General features: G+C 35.9%; 1 protein-coding gene and 1 non-coding gene across 3 annotated transcripts; one reads left to right on the forward strand and one right to left on the reverse strand.

Moving 5' to 3' along the window:
• Window positions 1-1,708: 1,708 nt before the first annotated feature.
• On the reverse strand, window positions 1,709-9,637 carry Vip (vasoactive intestinal peptide). 2 transcript variants are annotated; one of them, XM_074072114.1, is made up of 7 exons: window positions 9,470-9,637; window positions 8,069-8,185; window positions 6,113-6,235; window positions 5,116-5,220; window positions 4,630-4,758; window positions 3,476-3,556; window positions 1,709-1,820 (listed from the first exon to the last, which is right to left on the reverse strand). In XM_074072114.1, exons 2-6 carry the CDS (start codon window positions 8,173-8,175, stop codon window positions 3,511-3,513), a joined length of 510 nt encoding a protein of 169 aa, XP_073928215.1. In that variant the 5' UTR covers window positions 8,176-8,185; window positions 9,470-9,637; the 3' UTR covers window positions 1,709-1,820; window positions 3,476-3,510. The 2 variants fall into 2 exon arrangements, with proteins under 2 accessions (XP_073928215.1, XP_073928211.1); XM_074072110.1 differs by having other exon boundaries at window positions 4,630-4,761; window positions 9,470-9,636.
• LOC141416287 (U6 spliceosomal RNA) lies at window positions 4,115-4,218 on the forward strand. Its single transcript, XR_012441044.1, has one exon. It is a non-coding gene; the product is annotated as a U6 spliceosomal RNA (small nuclear RNA).
• Window positions 9,638-27,479: the final 17,842 nt, after the last annotated feature.

Consider the following 27,479-nt stretch of genomic DNA (forward strand, 5'->3'; position numbering starts at 1 on the left):
AGAAAACCCACCTGACACCAGGAGAGGGATCTGGGTCAGATTCTTCCTCACAACCCTCAGCAGGAACCAGGCCTGGAACACCTTGATCTTGGACTTCTGTCCTCCAGAAGTGCAAGACGGTGCATGTCTGTGTGTAAGCCACCCTGTCCATGGTACTTTCTTACAACCTTAGACAATGAACCACCCAGGGATCATGTGTTGAGATTGTTTCCTTTTTCTTTGTCTCTGTTTTGCTATATTCAATCCTCATCAATATACTGGAATCTCCCAACTACTGTCTGTCTCCTTGGAACTCATGTATGTCTCCAACTTCCTACTGAACATCTGCTTTAACCTGTCCCAAACTAAACTCCTCATTCCCCTAGAACCTCATTCCTCCCATGTCTCTCCATCTTAGCTAAGAGCGACTCTATCCTTTAAGTTGCTCAGGTGAAAACCCACATACATATATTCTTCCACTACTTTATATTAATGGAGTCCTAGTTTGAAGATGAATGCATGGTCCCCAGAAAAACAGCAGCCACTTTCCCAGGCTTTCTTGAAAATGATTATGGCCATAAGACTAGGTTCTAGCCAAGGAAATGTTAGTGTAAGATATCAGGTCAAGGAGAACCAGAACCTGAATGTACGCTTTGCTCCTCTTTTCCATCCCCCTTCCCCTATTCTGCTGCTTAGAATTCAGATATTGTGGCTGGAACGAGTTTGAATCATGAGGATAAGGGATCCATCCTAGGAAATAAGGTATGGTCTGGAAAGGGTATAGATTACCCAATGCTTCCTGGAGCAGATGATCACACCAGCCCTTGACATCTTTCCCTGAGTCTTCTGTGATGAAAAAAATCTCTCTTATTGTGGTCACTGTTATTGTAGGACTCACACACAATCAAATACAATCCTACCAAAAAGTCACAAAAATTTTCTAGTGCCTGGGAACTTTAGAGCTAAAATGAGTTACTGCACAGTCATTCAAAAAAATCATAGCAAAAACAATCTGCAGTGATAATCAAAGGTCTTTATTTTTGCTATTTAATTTCTTACAATCATTTTGGAAAAATAGTTGTGTCTCCAAATGTGCTTTCACTGAGGGAAGCTGATATTACCAAGCATAATTCTGAGTGATTATGGAAAAAATATTTATTCCTGGAAAACATGACCTCCATTCAGGTTATACTTTTCACACAAGCCTAAAGGAAGTTTCAAAGTCAAATGACATATGGGTCATTCTCCTGAAGTGACAGCCTTTGGCAATTACAGATCCTAATTTGAGAGATTTTTAATCCCTTTAGAGATAAAGGTCCCTATAAATGTGGAAAACAGAATTTTCCAAAAGTCATTTTGGAAGAATGTCTTTTCTACCTTTGTTGTTGGTATTCTGTTAGATATTTGAGGTTTACTTAACACATGTTAAGCACCCTATCTGCTTAGCATTCAAATTTAAACACTCTGATTATCTGTTCTATTCTTCTGAATAGTTAGCTATACTCTATAAATAAACACATCAATTTTCCTCTATTGCTACTCTTCCAAAAAGCATCATGTAATTGGAATTAACCTATCATCTACTCATCATTAAATATATTTTTGAAAGAATATGTAGCATATGAAATTAGAGACCTTTCATGAGCTAAAGACAAATTGTAGAACTCTCAAATAATATTTACAATGTAAACATCACAGTTATTACACCAGAACAAAATAAATCACAGCATTCACAGCACAATATATTTTATTTGGTTTTGCTATTAAAGTTGTTTTCTTGAATTAGTTATGTAGAACTCAAAATGTAATTACTTTTTGTTTATCATTTTCCTTCAAGAATTCTGAAAAAGAAAAAAATAAATGAATTAAACATAGCATTTTTATTTACATCATTTTGGTTTCATTCACAAAGTCACTCACTTGGTAAATATATATTTCTCTTTGTCCCTTGCCAAAAGCCTATGACAAAGGGGTTATGTCTGGCAGAATCAAGAGAGCACCTTCTAGAAGCCCAATTTTCACAAAGGAACTGTGATAATGTGAAAGGCTCTCTAATTAGTGATTAATACTTATACCTTTGCACATGTCACAAATGAATAGCCCACAGGATTTCCTACTTAAAGAACAAGTCAAATGCCACCCTTTCATAAATAACAAAGATGGGATCTCATAAATGATCTTACAATTTATAAGGAATGGAAAGATTCATTTGCCTTAGTGCCTATCATAGTTCTAAATTTGGTGGAGAAGGCTTCTTATAAACATACTCAAGCAGTGGACGTGATTAGTTTTCGTTTTTGAGAAGAGGCTGTTTCTCTCAAATGTCTACACGTGACAAAGCACTGCAGGCAGCTCTTGACTCCACACCTCTCTTAGTGATGAAGGGTTAATGTCGTCAATGGACAAAAGTAACTAATAGGACAAGTGACTTCCAAATACCTTGTCCATGCTTGATAACTCTTTTGATAACCTTAGATAACCACACCAGGAACTGAGGTGAGATTGTGAATTGCCTTTAGCCTGAGTATGGGATGACTTTAATCTCCTTGACCTAGTCAGGGGTTGGAATCCCTCCCACCTTCAGGATTTATAAATAAAGTTTTATTGGAACAACTACTCCCATTCATTTTACAACTTTCTTATCTATGGCTGCTTTTTGCCTTATAATAACAGAAGCCAGATAGCCCACAAAGATAAGAACACTTGCACCCTAGCCCTTTAGAGAAAAATTTGCTAACTTCTGAGATGGTGATAACATGAAATTTCATTAAGCACTTGCCAAGTTCTATAAATAGATTTGTATGAGCTAATATAAACATTAATGCTCACATAATTCAGGAAAGAATGTGTCTTGCATCCATGTTCATATAAAAGCAATCTTGACAACCATCTTACCACTTCACAAAAGAAAAAATAATCTGTGCATGCTTTCTCTACTGAAAAAATATTTTACAGTTAATCTAATTGGGGTTATTCGGCTTACAGTCACTTCATAGGTCAAATTTTGACTTTTATTGCATGAAGTTTGCTATATATCGAGGAATACAATTATACCTGGAGTGCCTTGATGTTTTCAAAACAACAAACTATTTGGTGATATTTTTCTGTACTTACTAAATGGAGAGCTAACAGACAATCATGGGACTAAATCTTAAACTAATAAAAGCAACATGGCTTTATTCTCAAAAATAAAGCCAGTTTATCTTACGAGTGGGAGTCAGCTTTCTCTGTTGTTTTTAATCTCAGCACAAGGATAGGAGAAAGGCTGAATAAACTACCAGCAGCACTCAGACACCAAACTGCTCATAGTGAGAGTCTCTTTTATGTGAACAAAAGGTGGCTGTTTACTGGGATGGGGTCCACCTCAGGCAGAGGTGTCCTTAGATAAGGTCACCTTAAATGAGATAAGGTCACTTGGTGAGAAACCAAGTCATTCTTCCTTACACACTTGGGTGTTAGCTGTGAGAATACAGTAAGAATACACCAACACACTCACCGCTGTAATCAGCTTTGCTCCAAAGGGCTTCTTCATCATTTCTCTTGTTCATTAGGGACGTTGGGAGATTCTCCCTGGCTGCTACAGACCGGAAGAAGGAAATTGCACACGTTAAGGCTTTCAGTCGAGAAAGTTTCTAAAGAAACAATTACAACACAATGTCTAGGCTGCTCTCCATGCTTTACAGAATGCACTGGAGCTAAACACTCAGCTTTGAAGCTGGTTATTTGGTCATTACCTATGAAGTGTTCCTCAATCTTGGTGTCTAAAATTATTCTTACAGAATTATCATTTAATGGACAAAGAGAGTAGTCTTGTTTGATCTCACCCCAACAGAATTATCCTTGATGCTCATTATGTACACAAAAATAACTGGAATTAAAAAGAGAGAGCACTCCACTCCTTATGTATTGATTGTGTCCAATATTTACACAGCAGAGAGAAACACGGGTTGCAGAACTCAAATATACAAAATGTGTTGGAGTTAAATTTAATAAAGTAAAGGCGTTGAATAAGCAGATGAAGGGAGTTCCATATATGAGCAAATTGCTAACTGCACTTGTGTGTTTTAAAGGTGAAAGATTTATATGATCTGAAGAGAAACCAGAGTATTTTAGTGCTTTAAAAATCAAAGTTTTTGTGCTCACATTGCAGCACAAACACTAAAATTAGACAATAAACAGAAGACTAGCATGGCCCCTGCACAGGATGACATGCAAATTTGTAAAGCACTTCATATTTTTTGCAACAATAATATGATGATAAAAATATTTTAAATTAAAAATAAATGAACATAATAAAGAGAATCTAAGGATAAATCTTAAAGACACTTTTGATAAAACCTGTTCCCAGCTGCAGACTAGCCATCATTTTAACTCTGAAGAGACAATATAATCAACTAGCGAGCTCTCAAAAACTCTAGTCTCTTAGTTGCACCCCTAGAGGCAGTGATTTCCTGGTAATTGCTCATGGGTAATGACCAGACATCAGTATTTTAAAAATTCCCCAGGGTAGGTTAAAGCAGCCATGATTGAGAATGAGTATTTTGCATAGTGTAGGTAGTGTGACAGAGCAATAGGAGGTCTCCATATGTAGCTTAAAATTTGAAGGTTATTTATAGTTTATCATTTTAGTGGATTCTCTTTTTTCTGTACCTCCTCTTCCCATTCAGAATTGAGTTCAAGTATTTCTTGACAGCCATTTGTTTTCTAAGACGGGTGTAGTTGTCAGTGAAGACTGCATCCGAGTGTCGTTTCATTGGTGCAGAGTGTTCAGAGATGTTACTGCTAGAGAATGTGAGAAAAAGGAAATCAAAGACTTTGACAGGTAGCAGCAAATGCACCAAGGTTCCGAACATTTTCTACTGAGTCTAGTTTAATTCGATTGCAGATTTGTAAATGATGGGGACTTAAGAAAAATAAGTATGTCTGGAATAAATGAATATGATATTTATAAAAAGCCATACTTTCTTAATCCGTGGACCTGATACATTTTACTAAAGAATATACAATGTTTTATTTAAGTAAATTGAACATTATCAAAGACTTGTCAGCTAGAACAAGCTAAATAACTTACTAACAATATAATTTTCAGATTGAGTAATGATAATTTGTTCAATAAAAATAATAAATTTTCTTTACCTAACTCGCTTTCCAATAAGGGACTCAAGGTACTTTTTAGCAGAAAGTTGACCGAGGAGTCTACTAAAGTCACTAGTGAAAACTCCATCAGCATGCCTGGCATTTCTAAAATAAGGAAGCAAGGACAATTATTATTTTATATAATATTATTCTAGCTGACTAAATAACAAAGACATTTGCCAGCTCATTTTAGAAGCTGCTCATTAAAACTTACATTGAAAGGAGGTTTCCTAACACTGTCACAAAAGAGAGTCACTTAGATCTCTCTAGATCAAGTCTAAACCATTAAAGAAATGAGGTGTCTTAGAAATATATTTCATTATCATTCCCTGGTAGAATGTTTAAAACTAATCCCTTTCTAAGAAATGTTGGTGTGAAAAGAAAAATATGTTTTTAGTTTTCTAGATATTCATGGTGCTTTTTTTTATTTTACCCTAAACGAAAATAAATACAATTGAAAAATATGCTGATTGTGGCAAGTTCACAAGCACACTTTATCTTTTATTATTTTTTCTACTAAAGTATTTGGAAAGAAACCTCTTGAGATAAAGGAGATCTTAGGGCCTATCAAGCAAATGAGTAACTTTATACTTTGTGTTTGGAGTGGAGTACTTGGTCTGTACTGTAAAGTTACTTAGCATTTCTATAAATGAACAGCTATAAGTATTAGACTAGACTTTTCTTTACATAATTATGGATCTCTTAGTACCTCCTCAATCAGGGAACCTTTGGTACAATCTGTGATACTGAAAACAAATGCAACAGAATGTAAGTAAATGATTAGTTCATCCTAGCTTGTTATAACCTCTCTACACGAAAATCCTGTGTAGCTGTTACAACAGGTATATTCATGTGAATGGATCCATTTCACATGGAATCTGTAGTGTTATGAAATAATAATAGTGTCACAGTGAAACTAACATCTAGGTAAAACTATGATCTTTACATTTCTAAAATGTATGTTCTAAATAAAAATAGCAATAAGAAATAAACTCACCTGGATACATCATCATGGGGTGCGTCACTTTCAGCTAATGCACTTTGCAGGATGTCAGTGTCTGCTTTTAATGAATCTTCATCAGGTTCGTTTGCTCCTTCTAACTGTACGCTGTCATCCAACCTACAGAGGAAAATGCACTAGAAGTAAAACATAGTTCCTTCTCAGAAGCTAATGCTCATGGTTTTTCAGCACCTTGAAAAAGATCTCAAAATCTTGGGAAATCTCACCCATTCACCACATAGGAACAGGATAATTTGATTTAGTGGGTTCTTTAATGAGAGTATAAATGTTAACTCTTCCATAATCTCATTTAAAAATAAGTTATCCAAATTTTATAAGCTACATGTACTAAACATGAGTGCTATTTAATTCAATCCTATCAAAGTATTAAGCAAAATACTTACTGGCAAGAATACACCAAGAATATTTTCACTTTGCCAAGTCAAACTTAGCAAGTAGACAGACTTTATACAACACACACACTTGGAAAAAAGTCAAATATTCCATATTAAAACTATCTGTGATTCAAATATTTGGTGACATTTAGCATCAATTGACCCAAATAACTCTCAAGAACTAAGTAGTCATTGGCTTTCTCTAAGGCCTTTGAGCTTTGATTTAAGGATTTACTTTGGCATGATATATTTCTCTGTGTTGATTGAACCCAAAGAATCATTTCATTTATGGATAGTTACTCAAATTCGGTGAATTTTGTGGGCCTCTGGCTTCTAATTCTTTATATTAACACAACACTAACAAGGGGTGTACCATGTCATACTGCAAGACTAAGAATTCTAATTATATATGCAATATGACCATGTTTATGGAAAAGTGCACATTTTAACACCCACACACTATTAAAATCATGTTTGTATATATTTTCACCATTACTGCAGGTAAACCTCTGGGAGTGTCAGCTCCTGGGTTTTTTTGGTTTTTTTTTTTGTATCTTCTGGTGATGACAAAGCTGACTGCTAGCAGTTAATGCTAACTTCAATATTCTTGTGATTGTCCATTGCTATGATATGACCATTCAGATAGAGCTATGCTATCTAGTTGTCAGAGCAACTAACAGATGACTACAAACTAATCTCCCAGAGAACACTAATAACTGAGAAATTATTCACTCTGTTGAGCATAAGTCTACTCGAAGCAAAGAATTAGGGATGGACAAATAAGCAAACAAATGATGGTTTTGCCTTTAGATACAGGAATGCCTATAAACTGGAAGGAAAAAACCAAGCTAATGTAGTCTCAATTTACTGTTCACTTATTTAATCTAAATCTATTTTACTTCAGGTAAAGGTTTAAGTATGAGTTATGGTGTGCTTTATGTATTTGAAATATAGAATGCAACACATCAAATAATAAAACTAAGGATTTCTGTTTCAAACCAAGCATACTACAGGGCAATACATCTTAGTATATCAGTTATCCCCTCAATTTTTTCTTACTGGCAACATCATTTTGCCTAGATAGATTTCTTCCAACTTGATTTTGTGCGTCTTTCATGAATAAACTTCTAATGCCATGATTGTTGATGACCTTGAAAAATGAAACTTAGGTTGGCAACTAAACAATTATTTTTCTTACAGAAACTGAGCTGAGCTGAGAATACAATGGATAATAGTGTATTAATTATCTGTATTTAGCATTGGTGTTGCATGAAAGTCAAATCCCTCCTCTCTGTGTTTGGAAATGGGATCCACAATACATGTAAAAGTGATCACTGGTACTGTCTTTCATACCCTGAAGCCAAATTCCAGGATGCTGAGCTTGTCGACTAGATGTTGGAGAGTAAATTGCTCACCACAGTAATCAAAATACTTAAATAAATAGTACATAATTTAAAATCTTGAGCTATCCAAAATAGCATATAAGAAATTCCTGTTTAGATAAAGGAGTATTAAATTGTCTGAATTGAATGTGAACTCGACTCAGAAGGAAACATACCTCAGAGTAGAAGGTGATTCAAAAAGAGGCCAGGCCAATGTCTGTGAGAAAAGGACACTGAAAAGTGTCATGAATAGGAGGAGTTGGGGCTTGTTTCTGGCTTCCATCTCTGTGCCTCTGAAAAGAGAGAATCACTTCAGCTTTCCCAATCACACCGTCACCAGCACGGTAAGACTGAAGAGTCTAGTATAGTGTTTCTGATGGCTCTTGCATAGCTGAGAAAAAAGTAATTTTCATCTTCAAGAAAGAGTTAAACTGCAATATGATTACTTTTGTTCAATCAAGATTTCTTTTGGTGACAGATGTTTCCATAAACATTAGGAGATCCTTTTTGTCCTGTTGCCCATCTCATCCCAGGGATGTAGTTGGCCCAAGCACATACTGAATGTCATGCTGGAAATGACCCCAGAAACAATATTTTTGTAACAGAGTTGTAACATCCTAGTTCACTGTCTTTTCTGATGAAGGAAACAGTTTCAGCAAACTGATTTTTTTTTTTTTTACTTTAAGCTTTAGTATCTACTATAAAACTGGGGTATCGCCTACTTAATAATTCTTCTAATCTGGCAAGTTATATTCACATGTCTGTGTATGTTTGTGTGTGCATATGAGATATAATGTACAGATATATATCAGTATGAAAAAGAATTTTCATATGTATTTCTTTTTTCTCTCTTCATTATAGATATTACTGGAAATTTATTTCATTAAGCCTGGGTTTAAGTAACTTAGCTCAATTAAGAATGAAAATTAATACCCCAAAAGTCATTGAATAGCATATTGTCATTGAAACAAATTTTTCCATAAATGGAAAAACATATATTTAAAAACAAAGCTTGTGTTTCTTGCATTTAATACACTTGCACATTTCATTTCTAAATAGTTTCTGGATAAAAAAATTAGGTGTTCAAGTTCTGTTTTTCTGGCTCCTTACAGAAATCACAGTATTTATACTTAATTCTGTAAGTTTTTAAAAAATTCCTTAAGTTTAAATGAAGAGGAAATAAATGCTTTCTAGGTTCATTAACTCAGTGTGTAAAATAGGAAAAATGAGCACTTAAATTTAAGTTGAAAACTTAAAAAGCAAATATCCTCACCAAACCCTCAATCAAAAATATGTATACAAGCAAACCTACTTCAATGCATTAGTTTTCTGAATCAGTAGTTTGTAAAGGAGCAAGCAGGATAAAGAATCTGCCAAACAAAAGGAGTCAGAAAACCCAGTCATATCAGAGAAACTGAGATATTCTGTTCTTACCAGATGACTTGAGAACCTTGTCTTTTTGCTGTTGCAAAGGAGGAACACTGTAAAATTCTTTTCAAGAGAGAGAGAATTTCAATATATCTTGAGAAAAGTTTCAAAGTTCTCAAGGAAAAGGAAGAAAGGAAGTTTTCACCTACCTTGAGTGTTCCTCAGGACACTTGTCTTCTTGGGAGTGTTGGAGCTGTCCTGGGTGAAGGAGTCCTGGAAGGCCAGGAAAGGCTCCACTGGTTCCCTGCCCCAGTACTGGCTGAGGATTGGCTGCTATTGCCAGCTACAGCTCTGCACTCTACCCTGAGCAGCATTTCAAAGTCCCTCGTTTTATAGGGCTTGCACTTAGGGCTGAGCAATCACAAAGCTTTCTGAAAGACGTCACAGTGGTAATCTCACGGGATGAATAAGTCTTGAAGTTCGTATTATATTGTCGTCATGTCTGATTTATATAAATTTAAGGTGAGTAACTTCAAGAAGTAGGATAAAAAGAGGAAATTTACCTTTTTAAAACAAAATTATCAACATTAATGCGAAATTCTTAATCTTTAACTAGTTAAAATGAACTAAGAGAATGATCATAGTGTTATAGCTAGGGCCACTGAGATTCCATTAAAAAATAAGGACTTCATGCTTAAACAAATGGAGAAAGCAATAAACACTCATGTTCACTGTGCTCATGAATGTGTAACTCTCCTTTATTATAAAGCATCAATTCTCCTGCTGCCTTTTTAATTTTTTTGTAGTATTCATATAGATCCTGAGTTAGTCTTTCTTGAAATCTATCCTTATTTTAAAAGCAGCCCAGAAGTAGTTTTTTACGTTTTTGTCATTACATTCCCTTTATGTTGAAAATAATGCTAGGGGAAAAGTTTAAGGAAGACTTTAGGACAGTATGATATGCATGCTATTGTACAAGGTGACATCACTATTGCTATTTCATATTCTGTATAAAATATCATAATTTCCAGTGCATTTCACATACACTATATTGAACCATCCGAGAATAATTACCAGAGAATATACTCCCAAGGATGGAATTTTCCTTCCTCTTAAAAAGTTATCCTCAGTTTTCTAAGTCATTGCACTATGCAGATTTATTTCATTTTCTACACCCCCAATACACATATCCACACGGATAGTTTTTGACCGTTCCTGACTCAGTCACTTTGTAAGTGTACGGTTTCAAAGATTAGTTAGAAAGAACTTGAGTACTTTGACAAATGCTTAATTTCTATTTTTGGGATTTAAACTCAGAGTAGCCTAGCCTAGCATACATTCAATCAGGGTTTAAGGTCAAAATGCAGCTACCTCAACAATTTTCATAGAAAACAAAGCAAAATACTTTCCCTTTTATTAAAAAAAAAAAACTCTAGGGTATCTATTCTCCTACATTTCCGTGGTCACATTCCTCAGAGGATGACAGCTCTAAAGCCCTCTTTCTTTCTTGTACTTTAAAATTTTGGTATCCATTTTGCAGGATAGAGTCAGAATGATTCAGTAAAAGAGTATCTTGCTATTCTTAATCATATTTTCTAATCCAGTTACAAGAAAAATTAAATGAATTAAATCTCAAAATGTCTGGAAATTTGTTCCCCAGTTGACAGCTCTGACTTAAGCCAGAGTTCCTGTGGCTTAATTCCAGGAAATATTTTTTAACTGATTATTATGAACTAGAGGTTGAAATGGTTCTCGTATGGAATTTTTTCTCCTTCGTTCTTCGTCACCCAATTCTCAGTGAAGCAATTTTGTTTAAGATCAGCAATAGCAAAGTAAGTGGATTAGGCATCACAGACAAATCAACACTGGACAAGAAGCAGGAAAAGGATATAAAAGTTGATTATTTGCTCTAAGCCAGTGTTTAGCTTTCATGAAGAGAAACTGGTGTAGATTTTTTCCAATAGCAAAGTTGGTTTCTCTGATTATAAAAACACAGCACAAAAGTAAAGAGAAAAAAACTTAATCTTATTACCTCTGATTAAAATTAAACCAAATAAAAGAACTGCATTTTTGCTACAAATTTAACAAGAAAGGACAACCATTTCAAAATAGTATCATAGCACCATCTGCAGGTTCAAAGTCTTAATTCACAGGTTTTATAAAAACACGTTTTTGTTTTCCTTAAAAGAAGTGGAGTACACACTAGAGGTCCTTTAATCGGGTAAAACAGGGAAGCTTCCAGAAAAATAATCATAAAACAAAGGACTGCAGTCCTATATTATCATAAAATTCAGTAGACACAACTGTGAATTGACTGTTTAAGCCTGCTTTTCTGCTACTTGATGTATCCTTCTGTAATTTCCCCATATCTCTAACAAAATTTATTTCCTACCTAAGGCTTCTAAGCAAAATGATGTTTGTAATAAGGGGAACTTCACTTGTCTATACAGAGGAACAAATCTTCAAAAATCCTTCTTTTACAAACAAGTAGATTGATGTCCAGAGAGTCTGAGTAATTTTTGCAAGTCACTCGGATATTAGTAATAACTGTGGATTGGAAGCCATGTCTTTTCATCTTGATGTAGCATTCTTCCCATTAAGAACTTGTAAAATTCTATACTTGTTGTTATTAGTGTTACGGATGCAAATGTGGCAGATAAGGAAACAGAAAGCTCACACAAATATTGGCGTATCCTCTGTCTTTTGTTCACCACAGAGCTGACATTCTAGACCAAAATGTGCTAGATGCAGGGAGGTAAGACAGATGGGATTTTGAGGCTCAAGCATAAATCAAGATTCATGCATGTTTCCTTACTGCAAAGAGCTATTGGAAAGTCCTTGTTGCCATAGGGATGATATACCTTAGCTGTGCTCATGGACTGCCTGAGTGTCTGACAGCTTTGGCTGCCTAACTCACCCCATCCCCAAGACCTGCCCTTGTCTGCTGCAGTAATCCTGAGGGTAAGGCTACATCAGATGGCTAGAATCTATAGATTGGAGCTAAGTAGCCTTACCCCACTGCTTTTTATATCTCTTACACGAAGAATGGCACTTATATTTCTAAATGGTTACAAAATAAAAGAAGAAAATTATGAAATTTAAATGTTGGTGTCCATACTAAATTTTACTGGGACATGGAAATGCTCACCACATATGTGCTGTGTGGCTGCATTTGCCACAACAGCAAAGTTGAATAATTGCGAAAAAGACTGTACTAGTGATCTTGTGATGTTGAGCTGCTCTTCCATTTTAAAAAGTTTGCCAATAACTGGTGTAGAACCTTCTATTTGAAAAGACATTTATAAATTTTTTCCTTACTATCCTCAAGTCCTGTAGCTTTCAAACTAAGTTTTCAAACTAAGTTCTATTAGGAAATATACACAGGCATATATATGTACATTTTTTACATATTTTTATAAATGTAATGTTTTATATATCCTATACTATGTATAGTAAATGTTGATTTATATATAATATATAATGTATGCATGCAGCTGATTCATTTAATACTTTTAAAATATAGGTGTATATCATATACATTTATGTAAAGCATGTACTGTATATTAAAAGGAATTTAAAATATATATTTAAAGAATATGTTACCTTATGCTCCAATATATAAATACATACATAGAAATATGTTTTTAATTATTTATATATTTACATACATAATTTTTATTTTTTATTTTTATTGATACATAAAAATTGTACCATTGTGATGTTTTCATACATATATACATTGTGTAACATTTAAATCAGGTAAACCTATTTCCTCAAATATTATTTCTTTGTAATGAAAACATTCAAAGTCCTTTCTCTTAGCCTTTTTTCCTGTCATTTGTGGCAACATGGATGGAACTGGAAGTTAGTACCATATGATCTCACTGATGTGTGCCATCTGAAACTGTTGATCTTACAGAAGTTGAGAGTAGAATGGTGATTACTGGGAGCTAAGGATAACAGGTGGAAGTAGTGATGAGGAAAGGTTAATCAATGGGGGCTAATATATAATTAGAAAGGTCTTCTGGTCATTGTAGGTATGCCCTTGAAGTGGAGAGTGAGATCCCAGACCCTTCCATTTCCACTCTTTTGATGTGATGAGCTCCCTCATCACAGGCCCATAAGAACTGTAGCCAACCATCCACGGACTGAAACCTCAAAAACTATGAGTCTTCAAAATCTCAAAGCTTATAAGGTGATTATCTCAGGTATTTGTTGCAGTAAGGGAACACTGAGTAACCAGTGCTGTGTACAATTCTTTTAACTTAGAAAATTTGGACTTATTTTCAGGATGCTTATATTCTTGTCATATTAGTGGTTTGATGAAAATGTTATAATGACCAATTTTTTCTTTCAAGTTACCCACTAGAATTCATTCTGTAGTCTCTGATATCTTCATAAATATTAAGCAATTGGACACAATGATTTAAATGATACGAGGACAACCACTTCCCAACTTACTGATGCTGAGAATTTACAGAAAATTATTCATCAGAATCTTCTTGCTTTAAATCAAAATACATGAAAAAGTCTTTGGGTGCTATGAATTCTATGAGTCACTTATATCTTACTGGGAGTGTTTATCAGATAATTTTCTGTAAGTAGACTTTAGAGAAAGGGAAGGCTATAGAGAAATCACAGTTCACCAAATTCTGAGATAAGGAAGTTTAAAAACAGAATGATAAAGATTCAAAAGCAAATTTCATCTACTTCACAATGATATCTGTCCATATGTTCCACCTTCACATTCACGTGCTATGTAATCCGTCTTCAACTCAAGGACTTATTTTCCACATGAGCCAACAAGAAGTATAGCTTACCAGTAGAGGTAATGAGAAACGCTGATGTCTAATGACTGGCTTTTAACTAAGAAAGCTACAGTATGTGTTAGAATAAAAAATTTGACAGGACTACTTGAGAGTGAGTTCTCATGGTCCCTAGACTACGTCACCCATCCTTCATAGACCAGGGAAGAGCCTCTGAGATGGGAAAGAGAAGAGGCATGTGTCTCTGCTCCAAGTTGGTGGGAATTCATGGTTAGAATGACGAATGGACTGCAGAACTTGGCTGCTCTATTAGGCTTGAGGACTGAGCAGTATAGGCCAGCATGACTTCATATTGCATGGTCACAAGACAAGCACAGAGAAACACTCAGCGACAGTACAGAAAGGAGACAAAGCTGTACAATGGAGAAAGGTCCACACCCTGCCTGGGAAGACCTCAAATACCATACCATCCAGGGGCAAAGATTGGAAAAGGGCTGGCGGCAGGCAGGTCTTGGACAACTTATCAAGAGTCAATGTGGGTGACCATACCCAGGGACTATCTGTTACGGCCTGTTTCTGTTCAGCTGAGCACAGAAGAAGCATTGCTGAATTCATGTTGCTGAATCTACTCTCAGAAACTTAGCTGCCATTCTGAGAAAAAAAGAAGGGAAGAAAAATCCTGAAATGACACATTTTTATTTTTTTATCTATATTTTTATTATTGTTCCACTGAGGGTACATTGTGACATTTATCAACATGCTTACAATATATCATAGTTGAATTCACCTCCATCATTCTCCTTTATCTCCCTCCCCCCCAATTCCTGGAACAGTTTCAGCAGGTCTCATTTTTATGACAGATTTTTAAATCTGAAAAATTATTGCATTCACCTGGCAATTACTAGGATGATATTTTCTGTGAAATGGAAGATTAAGAAAGTAGAGTAAATGCCTTTAAATGAATTTTTTGATACATCATACTTTGTGGCCTGTGAAAATTTTAAGTTTGGGGTGATCACAGTTTGCCTTGGAGCTCTTGTCCTATATCCTACTTAGTATAAAATCCAATTTAAAAGAGTCCTTGAGACAGATGCCTGGTAACTCTGAGCTCCATCCTAGAGTGGAAAATGGAGGCAGGGTGGAGGCCTGGGACAGCAATGTGTCCCCGTCTATCCCTTTGGTCCTTCAACTGTTCTAACTGATCCCAGTTGTACCATCAGCTACCTTGTTGGAAGAATCCTTAAAGCCATCATTGGGGAGACTGGTGGAAGGTCATTCTGACCCCAGGCATGACTGTCAGATGGGTGAGCGATTAAGTTTTGAAGATTGTGGCTGAAACACAAGCAAATTCAAACTCCATTCAGACCCTTGACACTACTCAAGTCTCCTCAGGAAAAGAGGCTGCATCCATTGCCTCACAAGTGCAGAGGAAAGGTCAGTGTTCTGCTAGAAGCCCTACACCAGATCCTGACTAAGGCTCTTCGCAGAGTGCAGAGTAGCAGAACAACTTGGGAACGAACCCGAGGCAAACACAGCCCCTACCTCTCCAGGGCTTCTGGCGCCTGGCCCTCAGGAAAGGAAGCAGGAGCTGTGGCTATTTGAAGAACTCCTATTTTTTTCTTAATCGTCATTCTAACATCCTGTATCTGAAATCATTTCACTGCTCTCCCCTGTCTGGCAGAACAATATTCTAATTTCTGACTCATAAAATCATCATTTTCAGTTAGAAAGAATTTCAGGTAATTTAGTCCTGCCACTGTTTTGAGAATCATAGCAAATTCTGTACCCAAAAGAGGCAAGTGGCTTAGAAGCAGGAGCAGAGCTGAAATTGGGACCCTTCTTTTTTCTCTCCAAATGAAAAGTGAATCCATCTAATTAGCAATACACACAACAGAGAATGTGTCCTGTAAACAGAAGTGACAGGAAGACTGGGGAGGAGGGTGGGACCACCTGGCTGCTTGACCATAATATTTACTGTGGGTGCTTGACTAATGTGCGGTGATGATGTCAACAGGTAGTTAAATCCACTGATGTACACTTGTTTGGAAATAGGTCTTACCCCAAATTATAACCAGGCTCTGTTGCTGAGCAGCATGGGGCAGGGAATGACAGCTTCCTTAAATCCTCAGCAGTCACTGTCTGGCCCCAGACGTGTTTATGGTGTGACAGAGAACCACCATTAAGAGCAAGAGAGAAAGCTTATTTTTCTATGAAAATAGTTCTAAGCCTACTTAGAAAAATTGCAGAAGATTCTTTCTTCTCTATATTCACAAGAAGAGAAAGAAATGAGACTTAGACACTTCTGGAGTTACCTGTGCTTCTAGGCACAAGTATCAATGACCTTTGAAAACTACACTTATATACATGGCTGTTCTTATCATTTGGGGGAGGAAAAATGAAATGTGAATTTATTAAAAAATAAAATAAAAAGACCCGATCTCCACAATCCCTCTCCTGTATGATCTCAACCAACTCTAATTTGGCCTTCCTCACTACCTCCTTCCTGTTTTCTTACAAGCTCTTCTCAACAATGCTGCCAAGATGACCTATCCAAAAAATGTCTCTGATCATATCACCACGCCACTCTTTATTTAAAACCTTTCTGTGACTACCCATTGCTCTTTCACTAAAGTCCTGCCCAGCAACAGGTCTGCACACCTAGCTCATTTGCTTTCATCAGTCACATTTTCACAGGTTCTTGACCCATCGTGCATGTTTAGTAATTATTTTAACTAAGTGAATGGGTGAGATTGCGATTGAACTGATTTTGACTCTCTTGAGTTAGACCTCAAGTATTTGGTCATTGTTTTCTTTTCCTTTTTTCTTCTTTTCTTTTGTTGTTATTTTCTTTTGTTGTTTGTTGTTATTTTCTTTTGTTTTTGGTCTAACCTCCGATTCTTCTTTCCTATCCTCCTATCTGTCTTAGTACTTCTTAAGGAATTTCCATTTCAAGTTTTAACTGCTCATTAATCTTTTATGAAAAAAATTAACTCAACTGTAAAAGATTGGGCTAAAAAACTATACCACAAAGAAAACAAACTGAAAGTAAAACAATAACAAAATTATAAAACTAAATGAAACAAGAATTTGAAAAATACTGTGGAAGAGGTAGAAGTTTACCTTGAATGAAATTTGTATATATTCTAGATTTGGCTTGACTCTTCCTGAAGGCTAGGCCTCAAGAAGCTCTACACTCGAGTTAGAAAGTGCTTCAGCTACAAAAAATGGATTCTTTGAGGGGTCAACCGGGTCCCCTCACAGCAATGCAGGCACAACAATGGAACCGAACTCTGAGATGCACTGGTATAATTTCATGTGGTGTCTATCAGAAAATGCTGGCCGATAAGTGAAATACTTGAACTCAGGAACTGAAGGATGGATGTAAAATTGACCCTACTTACCATCGTTTTTAGTGGCCCACTTGAAGAATTAGTGACTCTCAGCCCTGCAAATCTGGGCATCTGTTTAGTCTTGGGAGCACAGTAAAAGTCTTGCTCAAAGTTATCTATCTTTTGGTGTTGTATTTTCCACCTTGCATAGATAGTCACATCCTGAAAAGGGAATGAAGGCCAAAGACTCAATACTCTTGAAGGAAGAGGGTCTGTCTCCCCATCAGATATGCTAGAGTCCTCAGTTAGACCATCTGAGATGACAAGGAATCTACACAGGCAGAAGTACAGCACACAAGTATGAGCTTCAACTGTGGATCACAAACCAGCTGCAATGGCAGGGACTTTTTTTCCCACAATCCTTTTATAATGTTCTTCAGTGAAAGAAACTCATGAGATTCATGAAAAAGCTGCTTCCAGGATGCATGTCATTAAGCACAAAGGTGGAGTATAGTGAATGGTGTGGTATGCTGCCCAGATTCCTCCACTGCTTCATGACTGTGAACTCAGGTATTGGAGTGTGTTGGTGGCTTATACTAGCATTGTCTGGCATACCTGAGAATTGTCCTTGGCTGGAGCATCACCTTGTCCAAGGCCATGTCGTCTTCCTAGAGTATCCCGCTTACAATGACTGGCTACTGTTGGGTATAACTTGCAACCAACTTGTCTCAGTTTGAGATGACTGAAAAGTCCTCATAGGTCCAGAATTCCCTATGGCATCAACTGAGACTTTCATTAAAGTTGCACTGAGGTTCAATTTGTCCCTTTGCCCAATATCTCTCCAATATGGTAATCTTCACTTCCCCACAGGATTTGCTTCATACTCAGATCTTCATATACTTCTTAATCAACTCCCTACATCCAGATCTTCATCATGTGCTAATGATTACATTTTTAAAACTGACAAAAATGTCAATTTTATCTTAGATTGGAGTATATATTGTATGAATACTCATAAAAGCATTTTAGGAACATATATAAACATCATAATATTAATTATTTGGTGGACATTGCTTATCATTCTTAAAAGCATTTTAGGAATTTATATAAACATCATAATAGTAATTATTTGGTGGACATTGCTTATAATTCTTTCTCTTTAATATACTTTTCTAAATTTTAAGGTATCTACACTTTATATGTACTGCTTTAAAAGAATACATAAAAACATAAATAGGCATCCAAAATAATGGCGTGTTATAAAATGCATTGTGAAGCTATCTCCCCTTGCAAATTAAAGTAGAATGGTTTGTGAATTCATGTTTCTAGACTAGAGCTGGATCACCAATATAATTCCTATTACCACACGAGGCCACATAAGTGTGGCCATGGTTATTAGAAAAGTAAACTTCAAAATAGTATTTATGGTTCTTAAACTAATTTTTAAAAACCAGTACTTGATGCAGCTGAAAAAGATAAATAGCCACACACAGCTAGATACATGAATTCGTGCTACATTAGAATATGGATCAAGTATTTCCATCAAAATTGAGAAGTGCTGTAAATCTAAATTACACATTAGATCCCAGAGATTTAGTATTAAAAATATTAAAACTACAGTATTGCATTAACAATTTTTATACACTGAAATAACATGTAGCTATATGAGGTTAAATAAAACATATTATTAAATTAAAAAGATACCTCCCTTGAGTGATGTTTCTATTATTGTGTAGAACCAAAAGAGGAAAAAAAAATCCTTGGGATCAAGTAGAGAGGTACTTGGTTCAATCATTTTGATGAACAGAAAGGTTAGAAATGGATACTTTTAAAAATTGTAGCTGCTCATAAGAAATAGCAAGTTGTAACAAGATTTGAAATTCCAGGATTTAATTATTCACCCCACTTGGAAATGAAGAGGCATCTGCTTAAGCTAAGTGTTTTGCTCAGGATAAGTGAGTTTGGTAGTAAATAAAGCAATCACAGGATAAGTAACTATAATACATATATAAATCACTAATTGTGACCATCCTAATCTAAAGAAGTATCAAAAGCTACACTGGTGGAGGACATATTGGAAGTCTAAAGCTAGTGCTGGAAAGTCAGTAGTAAGATAATTGCCTGCCTGGTCTCCTGTCTGGGAAATGTGGTGTAAAGATGAAAGTTGGCTAATCTGAAAAGAAAATTCTAGAAAAGAAAAAAACAGTTTTAAATTATCATTACAACAAAAGTCTTTTGAAATTAACTTTGTATTCCTAAAGTCATTCTTCAGAGCATGTTTTGGTTAAAGGAAAAAAATACCTGCAAATCAAATGTGCTAACTTTTTTATGTAAAAATATTCGTTTTTCAAACATAAAGAAACTTTGTTCTTTGATTCTGACAACTTGATCTAAATGTGAATGAAACCACATGACAATCTAATTTTTTTAAAACATGGAATTGAATGTTTATTGTTTATAATATTGAACCTGTGTTACATTTGATATGAAGTAAAAGTTACAAAGGAAGTCATGAACCCATTTGAACTCATATACATGTAAAACTTCCATCTATCTAAAAACATTGCTTTTAAGGAGAGCCACTCAGGAAATTATCGAAGAAAATTTGACAAAAAGTTAACTTTTTCCTATCATACAGCATTTATACAATTAGTAATAAATATAAATTTCCTAAAAAAGTGAGCAAAGAAAATGAAAAGACAGTATATGCACAAAAAGTAGAAAAGTAACACCATCAACAAATACACACAACTCTCTATCATATGACTATGAAGAATAGAAGAGGCTTCAATGAAAAGAAAGAAACTGATCTTTCAGAAAGTACAGGCTTTTGGTTTTTGTTTTATTCATTCTCTGCTGACAATACTATATATACATCTATATTCATATTATTAAGATAGTCTTGATTTAAATCAACAATACCACCTCTAGAAAACTATCCTAAGTAATCTTCAAAAATATTTATGCTCCAAAATGTTCATCATAGCTTTATTTTCAAGAATGAAAAACAAGGTACTTACTGTAATATAGCTTAATAAATTACACTGTCCATTCAATGGAAGCTGTCTATATGTTGATATCTAAGCAATAAAGAAACCCTGTATAGTGAAAAGAAAATTTTAAAAGGACCACTATCATTTTATTGTTTTTGAAAGTATCCTACATGTATTTAAAAAAACCTACTAAAAGTAAGCCCCAAACATTAACATCAGCTTCAGTTTTAGAAAAATCTGTTGATAATGTCTTTTCTTCCTCCTTGTCTGTATTTTTCACATTTTTATTAATGAGTTTAGGCTGCATTTACTGAAATATCTCTTTTTCTAAAAGATCAGTACTTTTTCTTGATATTTGAAATTCTATGATACATTATTTACTTTCTATCAAGATGAGGTTAAAAACAAAATTAAATTTCATTCTTCCCTATTAATTATACTTTTATCATTAAAAATGGGAACATTGGTTGGGGCATAGCTCAAGTGGTAGAGCTCCCACCTATCAAGCAGGAGGCCCCGAGTTCAAAACCCAATGCTGCAAAAAAAAAAAAAAACCTAATTCACACATTATTAGAAATCTGAACATAGCATGTACTAGGAAACTATTAAGGATTAATTTGCATTATCTCTTTTGATCCCAACAACCTATGAGGTAAATGTCATTAGCTCTATTTTAAGCAGGAGAAGGATGGACGGCATTGATGCACTGTCACTCAGCTAATGAATGGACAAGTGCTTGAAAGGTAGAAACTGTATTGGTAACTAATGAAAACCCAGGAACTTGGCAAATAATTTTCAAATACTCATTGGAAAGATAAAAAATCACAATATTGAAGAACAGCACAAGTTTTAATATGACTATTTCCTTTTTTACCTTTTTTTACAAATGCATTTTAATTGTTAAAATTATAATGAATTATAAATGAATGCTTAGAATAATGTGTCACTATCCTTTTGTGGCATTTAGCCAGATTTTTCCATGCTTTTATGAAATTTTTATAATTATGACTCTTTCAAAGTTATAATATTATTTATTTATAGTCATAATTTTTATAATTTTTCATAGTGTTTATATAATATTCCTTTGTAGTGGTATAGCTGCCTTTATCTTCTCCATATAAGACCTCTGATTCTTTTCCCTAATGTATTCTATTACAAATAACAATACACTGGACAGTTTTGTGGATATAACTTTTTGCTTTCCCTAAATTATTTCATTGGGATAAATTCATAGGAATAGAATTGCTGTGTCAACTGGCATAACTATTCATAAAGTTGGCTGGAGAAACTGAAAGAGGAGAGGAAAACCATTTAAACAGTGTATCTTAATTAAGTACAAACGAAACATTTCATGCTCTTGAACAACAGCTGACTGCACTAGCTGTTCTCCATTTCTCTGATTTATGAACTTTCAGCAAAATATGCACTATACAATGGTCTTGAACAATTATTTCTAGTAGAAATTAATCAGGATAAATATTCTTTTTTGTGAAAACTTACACTTTATGGATTTAATAGTATTTTGAATGAAATGAAGGTATTTTACAGACAGTGGAAATGCAGCATTTTTTTGTGTTTTTGCACATGGCTAAGGCATAGATAAACTCTGGAACAGTAGTGCTGAAGGGTGGACTTCAGGAGGTTCATGTGTTCCCCAATGATGGTGATTAGCCTGGGGAAAAATGCCCCATCTCCTTCCCAAGAGACACCTATTCATGCCAGACTCTTCAGGTGGAAACATATTGCTCCATTGGCAATAAAAAGCTATAAAACCTGATGTCCAACCCAACTCAGGGGACTACTAGATTCTGGGTCCTGATGCACACCTCTCCATGTGGCCTTTTCTTTCACTTCCCTGTAAATAAAATTCCTTTGATCTTTGCTTGCATTCCTGCCTTTGATTTCTATCCAAGTGCAGAACAAGAATTCCACCACCCAAGAATTCCAGTGTAACATCTTGGTAACCATGAAGGGACTCTTCTTCTTCACCTGAGGTCCACACAGAGTGTGCCAAACTGGTGAGGATAGTAGGAAGTGGCTATGATTGTCCAGCACTCCAGTGGAGTCCATTCTCCAGGAGAGCCACCTCCCTGCCACACCTTAGCTACAGTGGAACTCTCAGGCTGACTTCTCTTTCTCTCTCATTAAGGAGGGCTTCTCCCTTGGGTATCTGGGGAAAAAGCTCTCAGCCCACTACAGTTGGTAGGCAGGCAACCCGAGAGATTGGGGGGCCAGGTGGGGGCTTATACCAGACTGGCAATGCTGCAAGGCAGAACTGAAACCTCAATGGACTAAGGCTTTTCTCTCAACTTTCTGTTTCTTCCCTTTTTTCTTTTCCAAGTAGATCAGAATGAGTGGCCAGTTCCATCTACTCTAGGCAACAGTGGGCTTCCTTTTTTTTCATCAGATTTGGGTCAAAACCACCCCTAGGGAAGAGTCTATCAGCAATATTTCCTAAGCAGACATTATCTGGGAACAGCTCACTCCAGTCTCCTCCACTCAATGCAAGCCCTCCTGGGGCTTAAACAAAGACTCCTATTGAATATCAAAAACTGGTACCTGCCAGCCAATTACATGTAAATAGTGCTGGTCTAAAGGTGCTGCATGTGAAGCTTTGCTGGTATATGTCAGCTCACTCCTTGAGGATCCCTTGATACACTCTCTCTTCTTGCTCTTCTATTTACATGTCATTGCAAAGGGAGGGAAATTAAAAAAAAAAGATTAGGCATTTTTCAGTTTTACTTCTTGGTGCAAGGGGTTCATTTACTGGCCCCAATAAGAATCAAAAAAGCCATTCATTTCCTATAGATTAAATACCATACCCCAGAAAAAAAATATTTCTGTCTGACCCACAGCTTGTCTTTTCAGACAGACACAGCTGCTTTAGGATCCTCAGACACATGACTATTAATCACACACACACACACCAAGAACAAATGGGAGCAGGATTTCTCTCCTTTAGAGTTGAAATCCCAGCCTTTTAGAGGAAAGAGAAATCCTCAAGAAGTCTCAAAAAAAAAAAAAATGCAAAAGGACATAATAACACAGGGGGCACTATATAAAACACTTGGCAGAATGTATTTCTGTGTTCTCCCCCTTAAGGGAAGGAATTCTTCCTCTATCTATGCTAGCTCTCCTGGCTGTCCTGGGACCCTTTTCAATAGAATCTTATTGAACTAAAGGCTCTTAATAATTGGAAAATGGTTAGATATACAAGGTTATAAAATAAGAGAAGACTGGTCAAGGTCACACCTGTAAGGGTGGTCACAATCTGGGCAGACTTAAATATCTTCCCCATGACCCTGGCCACTGGTGGCAGTGGCAGAAGGAGACAGGAGTGAGGGATGCCTTCTCCCCAAGGGAGTATGGTACCCAGTGGGGGAACCAGGTCTCTGGCCCTGGGGACACCAAGGCACATGAGTCCCTCCTTAGAATGACCAATTTCCCTTATCCCTCTTTTAGATGAGAACACAATAGTCCCAAATCCTTGAGGGATTTCACCCTCAGTTGCTTATTAAGGCATTGGAAAAATCTTAACCTTGAGAGCCTAAGAAAAAAGGCCCTCATTTTCTACTACACCCAGGATTGACTTAAATATCCTTTGGGAGACCAAGAGTGCTGGCTGGAAGGGGAAAGCACTGAGTATAATACCATCCTTCAACTAGACTTATTCTACAGAAAGGAGGGAAAAACCTAAACTTTGTAGAAAATGTTATACAGATGCAGTGTTGTTAGCTACCTTGCAGGTTTCAGATCCTGAAAAAAAAAAAAAAACAACTTAAAAAAAAATGAGAAAAAGGAAATGGCAGTTATAAGGTAACAAAAACCCCAGGGTATTTACATATGGTAAACTGCTTAAGGTTTTTATCTAAAAGTATGTAAACATCTTGAGATGGTTCGTATTATGGAGTAATGTAAAAACATTATATTACTGCTACTCTGTTCTACTGCTACTTTAAAGAAAACTAGTTTTTAAAATTATTTCAATCAGGTCTCACTAAGATGCAAGCATTCAGGGGTTAATATTCCAGCTCAGAACAGAAAAAAAAAGTGCCATTTTAAACCCTGTCCACAAGCCTGCAGCAAAAATCTTAGAATTTTGGTAGTTAAAGAAATGACCTTAGCCTGTTTCATTCTGTTGTAAAATAAATTCTTGGATTTAATCCTCTTTTATAATACATGGGTCTATCAACAGCTGGGCTTTCTATGAGTTATTTTTATACAAAAAATAATTGTAAGGTTTTTTTTTTTCAGGCAAATTTAAGGCTCTAAGATAAAAGGCTTTAGGAGTTATTTTCAACAAGTAACAAAGAAATATAAAAGGTATTAAGGATATGGCTTTTAAAAATAAAAGGTTAAATGAAAAAATGGCTTTTAAATAGAAAAAAGAATTATGTAAAAAAGGTTTGCCCTAAAAATTTCTCAAAATGGGGAAAAAAAAAAGGAATAAGGACACACTCCCCCAGGGGGTACGGAGTAAGTTGTCATAAAGGTACAGAGTAAGTTGTCATAAAAAGATAGAGCTTATAAATGCTTATACAAGTGACTAAGTTGACTAAAATCTAAGAGTTACATTAAAGGTTTTGTAAGGTCAAAATTTAATGTATTGATGTTAAACTAAAACTTAATTCTCTAAGCTCATAACAACAAGGCTGTCTTTATTCTGTTCTTAGTAACATTTACAAAAAAATTGTCTTAAAGAAAAGGATTTTGTTCTATCAAGATAACTGTCAGGGATCTTTGGTGCTCCATGAATTTACCAAGACAATCAAGTAGGAAAGCAAAAGTTTATTAGGACACAGAGAGAAAGACAGGCAGCTAAACAGAGGGAGTGCTGCTGCACTGATATGTAGAATGGAACAAATTTACTTATATAAAGCAAAGTAAAAACAAAGCCAAAGTGCACCCTCCAGATTGTATAAAATAGGGCTCACAAAACAGCAATGCATAGGAGGTTTTGAGACCTCAAATCTTTTTTAGAGTCAACAAAATACAGGTATTCAATTCTAAAAAACAAACAAACAAAAAAAAAAACTAGGCTATGTGTCATTAACTCTCAAATACCAGGCTATGCATTATCAACTCCTTCCACATGTCAGGTGGAGGAAATTCTTGGCCTGGGATGGTCAGATGGAGCCTGTTAAGTTTGGGGGGGGTCCATTGGGTACAGGTCAGCAGAATCCTGCTGTATGTCATAAGCCACCCAGTAATGTCAGTCATCAGGTTTCCTAACTCTACACTTAGTCTTCATGAATATTTACTTGTGCTGTCTGCTGATTTTTGTCAGGATTTTGACTACTGAGATAACTGAGTCATCACTAAATAAAAATTCATTTAAGAGTTGGTTTATGTAAAATCTTCTGGATGACCTCATAATTGTGGTTAAACAACTATTGTCTTAGGTGATTCTAATGCAGTTAGTACCCTATATGTGCCTATGATTAGACTATTTGGGGTCACTAATGGGAAACTAATGGGGTAACTAATGGAAAATCTAAGGTTTTATTCCAAGCGTAACAGCTAATTTGTATGTATAACCTCTAGAGAGCCGTGATGCTGTTGTTGGCTCCTGTATATTAAATATATTTGTGTCTTCCAAGTATATCAGGCCTTCTAAAATACAAAATTTAGATAAACACTATAATAAAAAAGTTAATAGTGCTGACATATTGTTCCATTAGTTGTTAAATTGTCCATCAGAATTTGAACTATGGCTCTTTTAAGTTTTTGTCATTATGGTTCTGTTCCTTCTGGGACATTTACAATCAAGGCCATGAAAAATGACTAAAAAATACCTGTCTGTCAACCAAGTTAGCATTAGATTTTGTCTCGTATTGTCGTTGTCTAGAAGCCCACTGCCTAAGAGCAATTCCTTCTAAGCCTCTTTGTTGATTAAATTTGGCCAAAAGGGTCTAGTTGGCACTGACTCCCACCTGACCTGTTCGCTGCTTCCCTGCCAACATGGAACACTTAAAGAGAAAGCTAATCCTCACATGGAAGGATCAAAATGACCAATCAGAAAAAATTTCAAAGGAGGCTGCTCAGAGACAAACAGTTTGGAGACAAGGGGGGAATGCTGTCAAAGTTCAAATGGAGTCACGAGTGTCACACCTCTCAAAAAATCAAAGCCAAGAGGGTTAAAGAAGTGGTTATTATGCATGTGAGCCTGTCTGGCACCAAAGCCCTTCTAGGCAAAAATTCATATTTTTGGCAAGGGCCTCTACTTTAATAGATACAAAGTGACTATTTCTACTGGCTCCAGGCATCACCCGTGGTACTTAAAGGTGATGTCTTTAGTTTTGGACTTAAACAATGGGTTTTTCTTAGACTCAAGGACCACAGCCTTAGATTTTCTTTTGGCTAAACAGGGAGGAGTACATACAATTGCCCATACTTCCTGTTAACATGTATAAATGCTTCAGCATTGTAGAGAAATGTACAAACTACTTTCTCCCACAGATTAATTGGCTCCGGGAACAGTCTCTTGAAACTCAGGTATCCACACAGGCATGGAATCAAATAAAATCCTGGCTACCCTCTATGACATGGTTCCTATCATTTATGGGTCTTATAGTTGTCATCATTCTCTTACTTGTATTTGGACCTTGCATTCTAAACTTACTCATCAAGTTAGTTTCCTCTTGCCTAGAATCCATCAAACTACAGATGCTGATGGAAATGAAGATGACCTATTACCATGGTCCCCTTTACAACCCCTCTTTTAGTCAGCCCTGTCGCCTCAGGCCTCTTCACCACCCCCTTTCAGCAGGAAGTAGTCATTGAACAGACCTCCTCGTCCCTGTTCCTAAGGGCAGTTGAGATGATCATTAAGGGGGGACTTGAAGGGCAGACCAACGGAGGTCCATGTGTTTCCCAAAGATGGTGATTAGCCAGCAGGAGAAATGCCCTGTCTCCTTCTCAAGAGACACTGTTCAGGCCAAAATCTTCACTCAGAAACATACTCCTCCTATTGGCAATAAAAAACTATAAAACCTGACGTCCAGTTTGACTCAGAGGACAAGTACTGAATTCCAGGTCCCATGGCATGCCTCTCCATGTGGCCTTTTCTTTTACTTCCCTGTAAATAAAATTCCTTTGACCTTTGCTTGCGTTTCTGCCTTTGATTTCTAT

Source organism: Castor canadensis, chromosome 1, assembly GCF_047511655.1.
Source record: "Castor canadensis chromosome 1, mCasCan1.hap1v2, whole genome shotgun sequence".
In the NCBI taxonomy this organism is placed as follows: Eukaryota; Metazoa; Chordata; class Mammalia; order Rodentia; family Castoridae; genus Castor; species Castor canadensis.